General features: G+C 54.6%; 1 protein-coding gene across 1 annotated transcript; it reads right to left on the reverse strand.

The window, feature by feature from the left end:
• Positions 1–166: 166 nt before the first annotated feature.
• LOC133008941 (zinc finger C3H1 domain-containing protein-like) lies at positions 167–15,423 on the reverse strand. Its single transcript, XM_061076326.1, has 33 exons — positions 15,003–15,423; positions 14,584–14,750; positions 14,085–14,496; positions 13,773–13,978; positions 13,142–13,663; positions 12,617–12,642; positions 12,213–12,354; positions 11,721–11,912; positions 10,484–10,642; positions 10,260–10,397; positions 9,977–10,095; positions 9,749–9,889; positions 9,407–9,581; positions 9,199–9,339; positions 8,516–9,115; positions 8,308–8,417; positions 8,005–8,136; positions 7,508–7,629; positions 7,083–7,184; positions 6,874–6,996; positions 6,531–6,708; positions 6,272–6,458; positions 5,969–6,157; positions 3,500–3,737; positions 2,980–3,401; positions 2,687–2,781; positions 2,401–2,508; positions 2,053–2,157; positions 1,841–1,976; positions 1,293–1,393; positions 1,105–1,206; positions 979–1,018; positions 167–636 (listed from the first exon to the last, which is right to left on the reverse strand). The coding sequence occupies exons 1-33, from the start codon at positions 15,421–15,423 to the stop codon at positions 382–384; spliced, it is 6,306 nt and encodes a 2,101-aa protein (XP_060932309.1). The 3' UTR covers positions 167–381.
• Between the last annotated feature and the right edge of the window lie 2,797 nt (positions 15,424–18,220).

Below are 18,220 nucleotides of genomic sequence, written 5' to 3' on the forward strand. Positions count from 1 at the left end.
CAGGGGGCGCAGCCTCCAAGTCTGTCTTACCTCGTCTGTCTCATTCAATCCTCTGCAGCCAATCAGCTGCTTTCTTTTTACTGCTGACGATGAGAGTCCGTCACAGCTGATGACATCACTGATCTCCTCCCTGCGCTTGACCCACAACTAAACTCACGCCCACTTGACCACAGCGGTCGACGAGTCTCTTTAACCTAGAAGAGGCGGCGCCCTGAGCCGCCTCAAACAGCAGGCGCTGCAGGGAGGAGAGGAGGGGTCAGCAGGGAACACGGGCTCATATGTTTTTAACATGTTTGATATCACACACGGACCATGTGACTCACACTGATGTCATAATTACTGTGTGACCACAAACATCTACAGTCACATGACATCATGTGATCAGCACCAGAGCGAGTGAAGACCAGAGCACAGACGTGTGTTTGCGTGTGTGATTACACGTGTGTTGACGTGTGTTGACGTGTGTTGACGTGTGTTGACGTGTGTTGACGTGTGTTGACGTGTGTTGACGTGTGTTGACGTGTGTTGACGTGTGTTGACGTGTGTTGAAGAGGAAGTGAAGGTGTGAATTACATGTTTCCACAGGGCGGCACAGAGAGGAAGGTTCTGAAGAGCCTGATGATAGAGGAGTCGCACCTACAAAAATAAAATAAAATACAATTAAATAAGGATTAAAATAAATAAAATGTAATACAAACTAAAAAAGAATAATATCGAATAAAAATACACAAAGTAAAATCAAAATTAAAATTTAACTGAAACCAAAGGACAATAAATGATCAAAGTCAGGTTTAGTGGTGTGGACATGTCACAAACACACACACACATGATCTAAAGCGTTACATGTTACAGTGGATGGAGAGAAACATCCTGCAGGGGAACAGATAAGATTCATCATCATCAGTAACTTCACACACGTTTCAATAGTTCACAGGAAACTGGTGTAACTCTGTTAACGGTCCTCCGTCACTCACTCACCTCACATGACTCCTGGAGCTCCGTCTCCATGGCGATCGCTCTATATACGCACACACATCAACATATTTCAGTTCAGTGTAAAGGATTTTTATTATAATCAAATGACACACACACACTCTCACTTACATTTTCCAGTGCGTTAAACTCTTTGGAAAGTTACTCGTCAACATCCGAGTCTGAAACTTCACATGTTCAATGTTTCCATCCTGCCACTCGACAAACAGCAACCTGAGAACACAACAGACACACAACTGACACACAACTGACACACAACACACCTCAAAGATTGTGTGAGTGTGTGTGTGTGTGTGTACCTTAGGCTCAGCTCAGTGTTGGTGGGCATGGCGTATCTCAGTCTCTCCAGCACAGGTGCATGCTGGGACTGTGGCAGACGGTTCAGATAAAGAGTCACCACCTGTCGGACATGAACAGATGCTCATGAGCAAGGCACCGGTCCTGTGTTAGCACCGAGAGCTCAGGAGGACATCACCTCCGACAAGAGTTCAACCATTAAACAAGGATTCTGCAGGTTTAAAAAAACCTTCTGTTCATTTGCCCACAGACGGGTCACTCTCCTGCTGTGTTCACACCTCCTCCAGAGGAACTGGAGGAGCTCCAGAGGAACTGGAGAAGCTCCAGAGGAACTGGAGGAGCTCCAGAGGAACTGGAGGAGCTCCAGAGGAACTAAAGAAGCTCCAGAGGAACTGGAGGAGCTCCAGAGGAACTGGAGGAGCTCCAGAGGAACTGGAGAAGCTCCAGAGGAACTGGAGGAGCTCCAGAGGAACTGGAGAAGCTCCAGAGGAACTGGAGAAGCTCCAGAGTTCAGGTGTGGAAGCAGCAGGAGCGCCGGCGGCTCACTGACCTGGTTGTGGAAGCGGAAGCAGTTCCAGAACTCTGCTGGGTTGAAGGGAAGCTCCAGGCGCGACGGGACGCTGCTCAGGCAGCGCTGCACCAGGTGGGAGAACTGTCTCTGCTGACTGACGCTGAACATCAGGTAACTGGCAACAGGAAACAGCCACATGTCAAAGGTCATTCAGCTCCGATCTCATACCCGTGTTATCTGCAGTAACTCACTCCAGCCACAGGGTGTGCAGCTCCTCCAGCTGCAGGGGGGATCCCAGCGCTCGCTCAAAGGCGTCCGCCGTCTGCTCCACAGACCCGTGCAGCCACTGCCAGCGACTGAAGAATCACACAACATCACAACGTCACCTCAGAGCGACACACAACGTCACCTCAGAGAGAGACACACAACGTCACCTCAGAGAGCGACACAACTACAAAGCTCAGGAAGCTGCAGCCACACGGTGAATAGTCATCCTACAGAAACACTGATTGAAACTGTCAGTAGACTCTGTTTTATCTCAAATGATCACGTCAATGCTACACACACACAGACACACACAGACACACACAGACACACACCAGTGAATGAGGTGCAGGTAGGGCGTCTGCTGGTTGAGTTGCTCCTGAAGATCCTTTTTGACGATGGGACTTCTCAGAAGCTCCTCGCTGGGAAAACCAAGGATGTGACTGAAGGAAAAAAGACGGAAAAAACTAACTTGCACTGGTTTGACTTCACATGCTCAACATGTGTAATCATCATCATCATCATCATCATCATCATCATCATCATCATCATCATCATCATCATCATCATCATCATCATCATCATCCTCAGGGTTTCAGTCCACAGCTCGAGTCAAAGTACCGGAGAACATCCACAGGTTCCTTCTGACTCTGCTCGTCCTCGCAGAGCGACAGGATGAAGCCTCGGAACAGAGGAGCCACGGCACTGGACTTCTCCTGAGGAGAAACCAACACGCACACGCCCGCTCCGTCAGGTGACAACCAATGGAACACAGGGGGAGGAGTCTCAGTATTTATCCAAATATTTTGTAGCAATAGAGATATATATTTTTGTCTGATTTTAGTTTTAACCAACCTGAAGAACTGGTGCTAAGGTTTGAATGCAAAACAAACCACATCAACATGTGAGCTCACCTGAGTCATGAGGAACTTGCAGGAGCGATAGAAGACCTCGGCGTTGTTGGGACACTCGGCCAGCGCGTGCAGCCACATGCTGACCGCCCGGTCGCCGTCTCCTCTCCGGATGTGCAGGTCGGCCAAGGCGTCTCTCAGAGCGCAGGACTCGGGACAGAGCTCCAGCAGAGACTCACACAGAACCACAGCCTCGTCGTACCTGCAGCACACAGAACACGCGTCAGCGGGTGGACGAGCAGGAACGCTTTTCTTTCCAACACGTGGACGATGGAGAGAAGGTGAAAACGCCGTTTGGGAGTTGAGTCCCAGTGTGAACCTCTGCAGCAGCTTGTTGAGGATGAGGAGGTTGTTGTGAAGAGGAAGACAGGCCAGCGTCCTCTGGCTCTGGGACAGAGACATGTCGGTGCACCGGTGGATGGCGTCTGAGGAGTGAAACACCAGAGTGAGACCTGAACCTGGACAAGGACCTCGGTGAGTCCCCCCCCCCCGACCCGCCCCAGGGGGCCTCCAGCCTCCGTACCTTGAAACAGAGCGATGAGGATGTCCAGTGGCGTGCTGATGTCCTGCGGTGACCTCCACGGCAGCAGGAAGGACTCTCTGCTGACCAATCGGGACGGCCCGGACTCGGCCGGGTCACAGAGGCTGGACGGCAGCCGGTCGAACTCCGTCAGGTGGATGAAGGAGAGCCAGACCAGGGCCCGGTCGGGGGGGGTCAGGGAGTCGGCAAGACTCCGCTCATCAGCTGACTTCAAAGCATTCTGAAATGAGACGGGACAGAGAGGAGAGACAGGTGAGACGGGTAAGAGAGGTGAGACAGGTGAGAGAGGTGAGACAGGTAAGAGAGGTGAGACGGGTAAGAGAGGTGAGACGGGTGAGAGAGGTGAGACGGGTGAGGGAGGTGAGACGGGTGAGAGAGGTGAGACAAGTAAGAGAGGTGAGACGGGAGAGAGAGGTGAGACAGTCAGACGGGAGAGAGAGGTGAGACAGGTAAGAGAGGTGAGACGGGTGAGAGGTGAGACGGGTGAGGGAGGTGATACGGGTGAGAGAGGTGAGACGGGTAAGAGAGGTGAGACAAGTAAGAGAGGTGAGACAAGTAAGAGAGGTGAGACAGTCAGACGGGAGAGAGAGGTGAGACAGGTAAGAGAGGTGAGACAGGAGAGAGGTGAGACGGGAGAGAGAGGTGAGACGGGTAAGAGAGGTGAGACGGGAGAGAGAGGTGAGACAGTCAGACGGGAGAGAGAGGTGAGACAGTCAGACGGGAGAGAGAGGTGAGACAGGAGAGAGAGGTGAGACGGGAGAGAGAGGTGAGACGGGAGAGAGAGGTGAGACGGGAGAGAGAGGTGAGACAGTCAGACGGGTGAGACAGTCAGACGGGAGAGAGAGGTGAGACGGGAGAGAGAGGTGAGACGGGAGAGAGAGGTGAGACAGGTAAGAGAGGTGAGACAGGTAAGAGAGGTGAGACGGGAGAGAGAGGTGAGACGGGAGAGAGGTGAGACGGGTGAGAGAGGTGAGACGGGTAAGAGAGGTGAGACGGGAGAGAGAGGTGAGACAGTCAGACGGGAGAGAGAGGTGAGACAGTCAGACGGGAGAGAGAGGTGAGACAGGAGAGAGAGGTGAGACGGGAGTGAGACGGGAGAGAGAGGTGAGACGGGAGAGAGAGGTGAGACGGGTAAGAGAGGTTAGACGGGAGAGAGAGGTGAGACAGTCAGACGGGAGAGAGAGGTGAGACAGGAGAGAGAGGTGAGACAGGAGAGAGAGGTGAGACGGGTGAGACGGGCGAGAGGTGAGACGGGAGAGAGAGGTGAGACAGGAGAGAGAGGTGAGACAGGTAAGAGAGGTGAGACGGGAGAGAGAGGTGAGACGGGTAAGAGAGGTGAGACGGGAGAGAGAGGTGAGACAGTCAGACGGGAGAGAGAGGTGAGACAGGAGAGAGGTGAGACGGGTGAGAGAGGTGAGACGGGTCAGAGAGGTGAGACAGGTAAGAGAGGTGAGACGGGAGAGAGAGGTGAGACAGTCAGACGGGAGAGAGAGGTGAGACGGGAGAGAGAGGTGAGACAGGTAAGAGAGGTGAGACGGGAGAGAGAGGTGAGACAGGAGAGAGAGGTGAGACGGGAGAGAGAGGTGAGACGGGAGAGAGAGGTGAGACGGGAGAGAGAGATGAGACAGTCAGACGGGAGAGAGAGGTGAGACAGGAGAGAGGTGAGACAGGAGAGAGAGGTGAGACGGGAGAGAGAGGTGAGACGGGAGAGAGAGGTGAGACAGTCAGACGGGTGAGACAGTCAGATGGGTGAGAGAGGTGAGACGGGAGAGAGAGGTGAGACGGGAGAGAGAGGTGAGACAGTCAGACGGGAGAGAGAGGTGAGACAGGAGAGAGAGGTGAGACGGGAGTGAGAGGTGAGACGGGAGAGAGAGGTGAGACGGGAGAGAGAGGTGAGACGGGAGAGAGAGGTGAGACGGGTAAGAGAGGTGAGACGGGAGAGAGAGGTGAGACAGTCAGACGGGAGAGAGAGGTGAGACAGGTAAGAGAGGTGAGACAGGTGAGAGAGGTGAGACGGGTAAGAGAGGTGAGACGGGAGAGAGAGGTGAGACAGTCAGACGGGAGAGAGAGGTGAGACGGGAGAGAGAGGTGAGACAGGAGAGAGAGGTGAGACAGGAGAGAGAGGTGAGACGGGTGAGACGGGCGAGAGGTGAGACGGGAGAGAGGTGAGACAGGAGAGAGAGGTGAGACGGGAGAGAGAGGTGAGACAGTCAGACGGGAGAGAGAGGTGAGACAGGAGAGAGGTGAGACAGGAGAGAGAGGTGAGACGGGAGAGAGAGGTGAGACGGGAGAGAGAGGTGAGACGGGAGAGAGAGGTGAGACAGTCAGACGGGTGAGACAGTCAGATGGGTGAGAGAGGTGAGACGGGAGAGAGGTGAGACGGGAGAGAGAGGTGAGACGGTCAGACGGGTGAGACAGTCAGACGGGTGAGACGGGCTCTCCGGGCCTCACCTGCAGGATGGCGAGCGCGCCCTCCATGCGCCCGGTGAACAGGTGCAGCTGCACCCGGTACAGCAGCGCCTCCATCAGCTGGAAGGACAGTTTGTCTGTGAGTCGTGACTCCGCCTCCGTCAGCAGGAAGTGCAGCAGACGGTCACAGACATAGTCCCGCCCCTCGAAGGAGCTCTCCAGGTTCAGGTACTGCAGGAGGAGGAGAGGTCAGTTAGTCCATCACCATGGAAACGTTCCAGGACCTCCACCCAGGCGAGTCACACGATGCTCCTTCTAGAACCTCGGGAGGACTCCATCACTTACGTTCCACCACACCCTGTGGTGGGGGGCGTGCTCCACAGCCATCTCACACATCTCCTGCACCTCCTCCCTGCTGCCGCGCCTGGAGAACAGAGACAGGTAGTGGCTCCACACCTCCGGGTCGTCACAGTTGCTCTCCAGGGCGCGGGACAGCGTGTTAAGGGCCGCCTCCAGACTCTCGCCCGCCGACCTGCAGACAAACACACGTCAGCACCGGGTGGAGGTGACTCATCGGGAGCTGGAGCTGCGGTCCTCCTCGTACGTTTCACTCTGACTCAGGTACTTGAAGGCCAGTTTGATCCACAGCTGCGTGTCTCCGGGGTTCTCCAGCACGCTGCTCTCCAGGTTGGAGATGTCGTCCGTCTCACTGTCGAAGTAACGCTTGTCGTCGGAGGTGATGACCACGTCTGCAGCCGAGTGGCTGGTCCTCGAGCGCTCGTCTGAACACAAACACCAGTGAGTCACCTGCTGAGGAACCAGCTGAGGAACCAGCTGAGGAACCTGCTGAGGAACCTGCTGAGGAACCTGCTGAGGAACCTGCTGAGGAACCTGCTGAGGAACCTGCTGAGGAGCATCTTCTCCCTGGGAGCTCCGCACAGACTCACCGGATCTTCCAGGCGTGATGGGCGCGGCCTCCTGCTCGCTGTCGTCCTCGGGGCCGAGGCCGCTCTGCACCGACGGCCTCGGCCTCCACCGCCTCACGTCCTTACACGTGGTGAACGGAGGAACTGAAGAACAAGAAGAGCCCGGAGGTCAGAGGTCAGAGGAGGAGAAACAGGCCGTGATGACCATGAGAGAGGAAGAGCTGACGAACCGTGGCGCTTGCTCTCGTTGACCTTGCTGACGAGGAGGACGGCCTTCGGGTCCACGCCCATCCGGTCCGTGTTGGTTCCAAACAGCTTCTTAATGTAGTTCTCTACAACCAGAAACACACATGAGACTCTGGAGAGGCTGCAACGATATACTGGGTAGTCCTCTGGGTCAGGGTCAGGGTGAGGGTCAGGGTCAGGGTGAGGGTTAGGGTCAGGGTTAGGGTCAGGGTTAGGGTCAGGGTTAGGGTCAGGGTTAGGGTCAGGGTCAGGGTCAGGGTGAGGTTAGGGTTAGGGTCAGGGTCAGGGTCAGTGTTAGGGTTAGGGTCAGGGTGAGGTTAGGGTCAGGTTGGGGTCAGGGTCAGTGTTAGGGTCAGTGTTAGGTTAGGGTCAGGGTGAGGTTAGGGTCAGGTTGGGGTCAGGGTGTCACCTGTGGCGATACCGACGTCTTCGTCCGAGCTGCTCTCGGAACAGCCAATCAGAGACAAACTGTACGACAGAATATCCTGGAAGAGTTGGTTGGCCGTCAGAGAGCAGTTCCTCATGTGCTGCCTGCAGGGGGCGACAGAGAGGTTAGACAGCTCAGAGACCAGCAGGGGGCGACAGAGAGGTTAGACAGCTCAGAGACCAGCAGGGGGCGACAGAGAGGTGAGACAGCTCAGAGACCAGCAGGGGGCGACAGAGAGGTTAGACAGCTCAGAGACCAGCAGGGGGCGACAGAGAGGTTAGACAGCTCAGAGACCAGCAGGGGGCGACAGAGAGGTTAGACAGCTCAGAGACCAGCAGGGGGCGACAGAGAGGTCAGACAGCTCAGAGACCAGCAGGGGGCGACAGAGAGGTGAGACAGCTCAGAAACCAGCAGGGGGCGACAGAGAGGTTAGACAGCTCAGAGACCAGCAGGGGGCGACAGAGAGGTGAGACACTGACCATCTGCAGTCGTCGTCGTTGCAGGTTCCTGTGAGGTCGAAGCGACAGAAGCACTTCCTGGGCTCGATGGCGTTGCTGTACGTGACAGAGCTCAGCGATAACTTCTCCTTGGTCCTGTAATACGGACTGAACCTGACACACACAACAGCGCCATCTGGATTACAAACGGTTGCTCACTTCAGCGTCAGCAACAATCACTATCACAGTTATTGTCATGACAACAGCACGTCTCAGCAGACGAGATGATTCAACTTCAGTCAAAGTGAGTGTGTGTCGTCATTGTGTCGTGATTGTGTTGCTAACCTGTAGGACTTGAAAACCAGTAGTGGACTGTGGTACGGTCCAAAGGGAACAGGTTTCAGTTCTGGACTTCCTAAGGGACTTGCTGTGGTGTGGACCTCCAGAGGAACCTCCTGCAGGGACAGAGGAACCAGCAGAACCTTCTCACTCGGTTCCATCATTTTGAAAGATGAAAAGCGGCTGCAGTTCTAATTGGAACATCTTCTCTCACCTGTCCACTGGGGGCGCTGTCAATGTGCTGTCCCAGTTTGTGCAGCTCGCTCTGCAGCAGCTCTCCGAGCCGCGCCTGCTGCCGGGGGCGGAGCTTCAGAGCGTCCAGGTCCAGGCCCGTCAGCGTCTCTGCCGGCGCCTCGCAGCTGCTGGAGCTCTTGGCCGGTTTGGAGCTGCTGTCTTTAGCTGGCGTGGAGCTCAGCTGCTCCAGGTTGGGTTTGGTGAAGGAGCAGCTGGACTGACGGAGCGAGTGGCGCCGGGGGGCGGGGCCTCGGGCGGCGGCAGGTTCCGGTTCGTCCACCTCAGCTGCGTCTTCGCTGTCTAGTGTGAGTTTATCCTGGGTGAGGTCGTGCAGGGACGGCTGGGGGAGAGGGAAGGGACTGGAGGGGGGGGGGGTCTGGGCCTGCGGGGGGGTGGGGGCTGGTGCTGGCGGCTCTGACGGGACCCCCTTGTGACGCAGCGCCTGGGCCTCCTTCAGCCTCTGGATCTTCAGAGCGTACTCGGACTCCAGCTGCTGCAGCCACTGCTTCTGAGCCAGCAGCTCCGCAAAGTGACGCTCGGAGCCGCGGGGGGGGGCGTCCACCCGCGGCAGCTTACTGACCTGAGGACAGAGGACGGGTCAGGTTAGTGTCCTCCACATGTCCGCCCCCTGCTGGAGGAGGAGCAGTATTACAGGTCACTCACCAGCGTTTGGGTCGGCTCTGGTTTGCGTTTGGACCCTCGTCCAGCAGGGGGCAGACATACGGACGCCAGCTGAGCCACTTCCTGCTCCAGCCTGACCGCCAGACTCTTCTTGATGGACACCCGATGTTCCACACGATGCACCTGCGCAGAGGTCAGAGGTCAGAGGTCCAGTGTCTCTGGGTGGGGGGTGCAGACTGCAGTTCCTTACCTGTTCCTGCAGCTTCTTGAGCAGCGTCCTGTTGGCGCTGACGATCTTCTCCGAGGCCTGCAGCTGCTCTCTCAGCTTGAGGACTTTGGCCTCAGCGACCTTCAGAGACTCCTTCTTCTTCAGCTCCTGCTGCAGCAGATGTCTGAGGACGGCCTGGTCCCTCTGCAGCAGCTCCCTGGGACAGGAGCACAGGTTCAGCAGCTGCTCTGGGACCTCCACCCTCACTCAGTGGAACTCTGTGTATGTTAACGCTTCATTCTCCAGATGAGAAACTTCCTCTTTCTAGATTTCCTGTGTCAGACACTGCTTGCTGATGGACCCCCCCCCCTCCAGCTGTCTCACCTGTTCTTGTTGAGTCTCTGCTCGGCCTCACTCAGCTTCGCCTCCACCGTCACTCGAGCCGATAGATCCATCGCAGACTCGGTCAGAGCAGAGCTGGAGCTCCACGGACTCTGGTCCTTCAGCAGCTTCTGCTTCTCTCTGCTGTGAACAGTGAGGGAACATCTCACTCGTCAGTCTGTGAAACATCTGGAACATTTCCACAGCGTTTCTTACAAATGTGTTTGGTACCTGGCGATTTGCTCTTTGAGCTGACGGTACTCGGCCTTCTTTGCTTCAGGTAGAGCCTCTGGAGTTCTGACCGGGTTGTTCTCCTTCTCAGATCCTGAGGCTCCTTTCGGCTTCGCTGCCTGGAAACACCGAGACAAGAACTCACGTGTTACAAGTCCGGTGCCCGCACTCTCATCGCAGACCTAATGAAGGCACTGCCATGTCTACACCTCTAACACTAGTTCAATCTTGTCAATATTTTATTTCCCATTGTTGTATCCAGCTCCCTGAAAAGGTGTCTGACCTCCACCGTCCTCCTGGCTTCTTTGATCATGAACTCCAGTCCTCCGAACACCGTCTGCGTGGAGCTGCAGGCGTCCACATCCGAGTCGCTGTCGTCGGAGTCATGGAGCGAAACCACCACGGCCTTGTGTCTGGGCAGCTGCAGGAGGCAGGAGGTGACAGGGGTCAGACAGGTGGCTGCAGCAGTGTGGAGCGATCAAAGCAGATGTGCTGTCAGGGTCTTACCACCAGCGGCGCTCTGGGGGCGTGTCCTCTGGTGAACTTGTTGGTCCGTGGCTGCGACACCGTGTTCAGGCTGACGGTGCTCAGGTTCCCTCTGGGCGGCAGCGGAGCCCCTCCAGGGGGCTGGCAGCCGGGGGAGGGCGGACCACTGGAGCTCGTCTCCTGGAACCAAGAGGAGTTTCCACAGGCATGACACAGCAGCACCACCCGGTGGTCACAGTGAGTAATACAAAGAGTAAATGAATAGAATAGAAAGTCGGTCAGTTTAATATTAAATTAGATCAGTGTCTAAAGACTCGGTCCTCAGAACCTGAAGTAAAGACCCAGTCCTGAAGTAAAGACTCAGTCCTCAGAACCTGAAGTAAAGACTCAGTCCTCAGAACCTGAAGTAAAGACTCAGTCCTCAGAACCTGAAGTAAAGACTCAGTCCTCAGAACCTGAAGTAAAGACACGGTCCTCAGAACCTGAAGTAAAGACACTGTCCTCAGAACCTGAAGTAAAGACCCAGTCCTGAAGTAAAGACTCAGTCCTCAGAACCTGAAGTAAAGACTCAGTCCTCAGAACCTGAAGTAAAGACACAGTCCTGAAGTAAAGACTCAGTCCTCAGAACCTGAAGTAAAGACTCAGTCCTCAGAACCTGAAGTAAAGACCCAGTCCTGAAGTAAAGACTCAGTCCTCAGAACCTGAAGTAAAGACTCAGTCCTCAGAACCTGAAGTAAAGACTCGGTCCTCAGAACCTGAAGTAAAGACTCAGTCCTCAGAACCTGAAGTAAAGACTCAGTCCTCAGAACCTGAAGTAAAGACCCAGTCCTGAAGTAAAGACTCAGTCCTCAGAACCTGAAGTAAAGACTCAGTCCTCAGAACCCGAAGTAAAGACTCGGTCCTCAGAACCTGAAGTAAAGACTCGGTCCTCAGAACCTGAAGTAAAGACTCGGTCCTCAGAACCTGAAGTAAAGACTCGGTCCTCAGAACCTGAAGTAAAGACTCAGTCCTCAGAACCCTGATGAGGTCCAGCAGTCCGGTTCCGGTTCCTCTGTTTATTCAGAGTTTAGTGATACTGAACGGATCACAGGTCCAAATCAAACTACATTCAGACTGAACTTCAGGCGATCAGAAGCGTTCTCCAGATCCGAGAGACACAGACAGACACCGAGTTTAGAAACAAGTACTCGAGTACTTCAGTACAGAGGAAAGGGACGCCTAAGCTAAGCCCCGCCCCCTGGTCTGATTGGTCACACACCTCGTTCACTGCCACCCTCTTGTTGGCCATGGACATGAGACACGTCTCCCTCAGCAGCATCTCCTCTTCCTCCTCCTCATCAGCCAACAGAGGCTTGGGGGGGGGGTCCAGCTCGTCTGGTGGGGGGGGGAGAGGGGGAGGCGGGGGAGGAAGAGCGGACAGAATGGGGGAGAGGAAAGCCTGAGAGAAATCCTGAAAGAGACAGAGACACGTGTGTCACATGAATGTTCAGAGACCTGATCTGTGTGTCACATAGAACTGAATAATAAAGCTTTATCCACGAGGATCAAATGATACTTTCACTTCAATATTTAATATAAAACTTATTGATCAGGTTTCACAAAGAATCAACCTCAGATGTAAATTACGTTCTTAAAGATTTGTGTTGGGTTTAAATCCTCAGACGAAAAAATCTTCTTTTCATTTATCGGACATTATTTTTGTCCTAATCATCCATGTCCAGTTTCATGTGTTAGAGGAGGCGGAGCCTACCAGTCCGAACGCAGCCGAGTCCGTCACGTACAGAGACACCTGAGAGAAACCTCCTGCAGCCTCCGTGCTGAACGCCACGCGTGTGGGAGACGGGACTGAAACACAAACCACGTGATGAGGAAGCAGAAGAACAGGATAGCAACTGGGGGGGGGGAATTGGCAAAAATGTGACGATTCAATAGTATTGCGATTCGATTCTGCGATATATTGCGATTCATGTCCCCCATATTATTCAAAGGCATTACAAAAAAAGAGGAAAATAAGACTCAACTCACTTCAAATGTCACATTTAATTCTGTGAACAACATTGTCTTCTACACATTAACTGAAGTGCAACAACTTTGTCCTTGAACATTCAGGACACAGGAGCTTTGTAATTATTTTCTGAATAGGAGACCTCTCACATGAACGCTGAGCTCCCAGAACATAACTTATGATTATTTAAATACAGTAACATGAAGCAGACATAATAGAGTAACATAAACCTGAGAATAATCATATAAATAAGAGTAACCTAGAGCTTCAATCAAATTGAGACAAATAAACAAATGTGTACTACTAGAGTCCAGTCGGCTGCAAGGTCATGACCCAAAATGTTAAATTCCTTTGGGAATATTGTCATTTTTGTTCAGTAAAAGCAGTTGGTCAACATGCTCAGATGTTAAAGTTCCTCTGGAACGTTACTATATCTCCTGCAGTGGAGAACATCCTCTCACAGACACACGAGGTATCTGTTAAACTCTGAAACTCCTCGTCATGCTTTGCCAGCCAGGGGCTGTTACATATATGATTGTAAAATATAAAATAAAAATTGCAATACTTTGTGCTACAGTATAATCGCGGGCGCAAAATATCGTGATACTGAACAGAATTGTTTTTTTTCCCACCACTAATATCAACCAGTCTGAGCTTCAGCCTGGTCGACTCACCTGGTGAACCGGGCTCACCTGGTGAACCGGGCTCACCTGGTGAACCGGACTCACCTGGTGAACCGGACTCACCTGGTGAACCGGGCTCACCTGGTGAACCGGGCTCACCTGGTGAACCGGACTCAGCTGGTGAACCGGGCTCACCTGGTGAACCGGACTCACCTGGTGAACCGGACTCACCTGGTGAACCGGGCTCACCTGGTGAACCGGACTCAGCTGGTGAACCGGGCTCACCTGGTGAACCGGGCTCACCTGGAGAACCGGGCTCACCTGGTGAACCGGACTCACCTGGTTCACCGGGGACTCACCTGGTGAACCGGACTCACCTGGTGAACCGGGCTCACCTGGTGAACCGGACTCACCTGGTGAACCGGACTCACTTGGAGAACTGGGCTCACCTGGTGAACTGGGCTCGCTGTCCGTGTCCATCGCCACCTCGTCATAGTTGTCATACTGGTAGAGGTTGCCGGAGGCGTCCAGACCCGGTTTCCCCGTGGACTTCCTGTGTTCACGATCCCTGGACTGAGGGACGAGAAACACTTGTTACCGGTTGTGGCTGAGACGTGTTTGGCTTTGACAGAGAGAAGCATCTGGAGACGAGTCTGGACAGAGACTGAAGACACACTCTTACTTTACTGCGCGTCCTCATCTTCCCCCCCACCAGCTTCATGAAGCGGTTGTACTGCTCGTCCTGGTTGGACAGGTCTCGGATCCGGCGGATCTCCTCCTCTCGTTTGCGTCGCTCGTCCTCGTCCTGCCGGCGCTTCTCCTCCTGCTGCCGCTGCAGCTTCCAGGTCCTCAGCTGCTGCTTCCTGAACGCCTGCTTCGCCACCGAGCCTGGGAGCAGGCGTGAGGAAACACCGAAGACAAGGACTTAGTTGACCCGCTTCCACAGAACCACAACACCACCGTGGGAAACTCGCCGTGTTGGGGTTCTTCTCACCTGGACTGATCATCTTCTTGGTCACGTACGCTTTCCCTGGAGTGCGCCCCCGGTCCTGCAGAGCTTTGGGACCAGGTTTCGGACTCTGTTTGGGTCTGTCTCTCTCCGGGGGTCGGGTGCCGGTCTTGGTTCCGTCCCGGTCCCGGTCCAGAGGTTTGGACCTGGCTCTACTCCTCTGTGCAGCGGCAGCGGCAGCGGCGGAGGACACGGACCTGGTGGTCACTCTCTGTCTGGTGGCAGGGGGGGGTCCGGGGGGGCCCGGGTCCTTCTCCTGAGGGGCTCGGGTGATCCGGTCTTTGCTCTTCTTCATCACCTGCTGCTCCTTCTGCTGCCACTTCTTACTGGCCGACTGCAGAGCCAGGAGCCGCAGCTGCAGCTCGGACAGCTCCTCCTCCTCCACCTTCACCACGGGCTGCAACCAGAACAAACACACGGGGGTCAGAAGACCAGCCCCCCCCCCCCCCGGCAGGACGCCAGCACACCGGGGGGGGGGGCCCACCTTCTCAGGAGAGACGGCAGAGTCCTCGCTGGACGCCGAGGACTCTCTGCAGCAGGAGCAGGTCTGTTTGTCCTCCTGGTCTCTGTCCGTCCCCTGGGGGCAGCAGGTCTTCTCCTCGGGTTCAGGTTCTGCTCCTCCTCCGTCTCCTCTGGGTTCTTCTCCTTCACCTGGAAACACCACGCAGCTCAAACTCAGCTCCACTTTGTTTGTCTGAAGATTCAAACTCTCAGGACGTTTCCTCCAAACAAAGATCAAATCAAATCAGCAGTTTATCAAAATCTTCTGATTTGATTTAATTTAAAGTTTTAATGAAGCAGCGTCTGAATCGTGGAATTATATATTTCTGTCTTTGTAACTTTGGCCTGAAAGTAATAAGAGTATCAGAGTAACTTTTACTAAGTAGACATTTTGTTTCTGACCTTGTTTCTCGGCCCCGCCCCCGGCCCCGCCCCCTGGGTCCGCCTGGCCCTGCTGCTCCTTCAGCTCGTCCAGGAGAGCTGGAGCCGGCAGCTTCTGACGCAGAGGTTTGATGTTGAAGGCCTGGAAGACCTTCAGCTCCGAGGCCTCCTCGCCTCCCGCCGGACCGGGAGCCGCCTCGGGCTCTGGTCTGGTCTCTGTGGCGCCGGCCGCGTGGTCGGGGACCTCCTCTCGGGGGGACGAGGCCTTGGGCTCCAGGGCCATGGTCTCCTCCTTGCGGATGCACTCCAGCTCCAGCTGGATCTGCTTGTACTTGGACAGAAGGTCCTCGAAGGACTCGTCCACATTGTTCTCTGCTTTGGAAACCGAGTGAGTTCCTCTCCTGGTCTGGTTCCGGCCCTGAAGCTTCTCTGAGGCAAACATCAAGGACAAACAAGATGGCTTCCACGTGGTCACCTGGACATGTGAGACCCACCTGACCTTCTGTCTTCAAGACCTTCTGTCTTCAAGACCTTCTGTCTTCAACACCTTCTGTCTTCAACACCTTCACTCTCAAGTCACAACAGGAAGTCAAACATCTACTTGATCTGAATCAAATGAACCACATGTGGTCCTGAGCAGCTGGAGCCTTCTGATGAGTGTGTTCTACTGGAGAGGTCAGAGGTCAGAGGTCCTTCACATGTGATGTGGTGAGAACAAAGACGTGGTCAGATCTCACCTGATCCAGACCACATCAGACCTGATCCAGACCACATCTCACCTGATCCAGACCACATCTCACCTGATCCAGACCACATCAGACCTGATCCAGACCACATCAGACCTGATCCAGACCACATCACACAAGACCACATCACATCTGATCCAGACCACATCATACAAGACCACATCACACCAGACCACATCTCATCTGATCCAGACCACATCATACAAGACCACATCACACCAGACCACATCACACCTGATCCAGACCACATCAGACCTGATCCAGACCACATCTCACCTGATCCAGACCACATCAGACCTGATCCAGACCACATCAGACCAGATCCAGACCACAACAGACCAGACCACATCACACCAGACCACATCACACCAGACCACATCTCATCTGATCCAGACCACATCACACCTGATCCAGACCACATCACACCTGATCCAGACCACATCACACAAGACCACATCAGACCTGATCCAGACCACATCTCACCAGATCCAGACCACATCACACCTGATCCAGACCACATCACAACTGATCCAGACCACATCACACAAGACCACATCAGACCTGATCCAGACCACATCTCACCAGATCCAGACCACATCAGACCTGATCCAGACCACATCATACAAGACCACATCACACCAGACCACATCTCATCTGATCCAGACCACATCACACAAGACCACATCAGACCTGATCCAGACCACATCTCACCAGATCCAGACCACATCAGACCTGATCCAGACCACATCACACAAGACCACATCAGACCTGATCCAGACCACATCTCACCAGATCCAGACCACATCAGACCTGATCCAGACCACATCACACAAGACCACATCACACCTGATCCAGACCACATCACACCTGATCCAGACCACATCATACAAGACCACATCACACCAGACCACATCACACCTGATCCAGACCACATCACACAAGACCACATCACACCAGATCCAGACCACATCAGACCTGATCCAGACCACATCACACAAGACCACATCACACCTGATCCAGACCACATCTCACCTCATCCAGACCACATCAGACCAGACCACATCACACCTGATCCAGACCACATCACACAAGACCACATCAGACCTGATCCAGACCACATCACACAAGACCACATAACACCTAATCCAGACCACATCACACAAGACCACATCACACCTGATCCAGACCACATCACACAAGACCACATCACACCAGACCACATCATTCAAGACCACATCACACCTGATCCAGACCACATCACACAAGACCACATCACACAAGACCACTTCAGACCAGATCCAGACCACATCACACCTGATCCAGACCACATCATACAAAACCACATCACACCTGATCCAGCCCACATCATACAAGACCACATCACACCTGATCCAGACCACACCTCACCTGATCCAGACCACATCACACCAGACCACATCACACCAGGCCACATCACACCTGATCCAGACCACATCACACCTGATCCAGACCACATCACACAAGACCACATCAGACCTGATCCAGACCACTTACACAAACACATCCAGACCACATCAGACCAGATCCAGACCACATCACACAAGACCACATCACACCTGATCCAGACCACTTACACCTGAACACATCCAGACCACATCACACCTAATCCAGATCACACCTGATCCAGACCACATCACACAAGACCACATCAGACCAGATCCAGACCACATCACACAAGACCACATCACACCTGATCCAGACCACTTACACCTGAACACAACCAGACCACATCACACCCGATCCAGATCACTTACACCTGAACACATCCAGACCACATAACATCTGATCCAGACCACATCACACAAGACCACATCAGACCTGATCCAGACCACATCACACAAGACCACATCAGACCTGATCCAGACCACTTACACCTGAACACATCCAGACCAGACCACACCTAATCCAGACCACACCACACCTGATCCAGACCACACCACACCTGATCCAGACCACAGTCTGTGCTGGACTACACTCAGACCTGGTCTGTGTCGGACTGCCTGTGTAGAGAGTCTGGATCCTCAGGTTGTGGTCCTGGTCCTGGTCCAGATCCTGGACCCTGACTCTTTATATTCAGCTGTGACAGAGAAGGATACGTTTTCTGGACGGAGAGTCGGTCCGGTTCCCGTGACTCTCCCCGGGTCCGTAGCGACCCACCGGGGCTCTGCAGCCGGGGCCTCCCCCCCCCCGGCCGCCTCGACCCCAGGCCCCGCGGCCCCCGTTCGGCAGGACCCGGGTCCGGAACCGGCCCAGGGCTCCGTGGCTCCGCTCCCAGAAGCCGGAGCCCGGGCCCAGTTCCCCGCGGGGACCGGAGCCCGGGCCCGGGGCCAGAGGAGGCGGGTCGGGAGGCCGCTCGGGCCCGCTCGGCCCGCACTGCTGCCGGAGGCCCGGGGGGGGGAAGGGGCCGTGGGGACCGGGGTGGTACGGGATCCGGAGGCGGAAGTCCGGCGGCGG

This window comes from Limanda limanda, chromosome 8 (assembly GCF_963576545.1).
Source record: "Limanda limanda chromosome 8, fLimLim1.1, whole genome shotgun sequence".
NCBI classification, from domain to species: domain Eukaryota; kingdom Metazoa; phylum Chordata; class Actinopteri; order Pleuronectiformes; family Pleuronectidae; genus Limanda; species Limanda limanda.

Coding starts and splice junctions, on each gene's coding strand:
- LOC133008941 (XM_061076326.1), bottom strand. CDS start 15,423: ATGTTTGCCTCAGAGAAGCTTCAGGGCCGGAACCAGACCAGGAGAGGA. Junction 8,418..8,515: donor ACAGCGCCCCCAGTGGACAG/GTGAGAGAAGAT, acceptor CTGTCCCTGCAG/GAGGTTCCTCTGGAGGTCCA. Junction 2,158..2,400: donor TACCTGCACCTCATTCACTG/GTGTGTGTCTGT, acceptor GTGATTCTTCAG/TCGCTGGCAGTGGCTGCACG.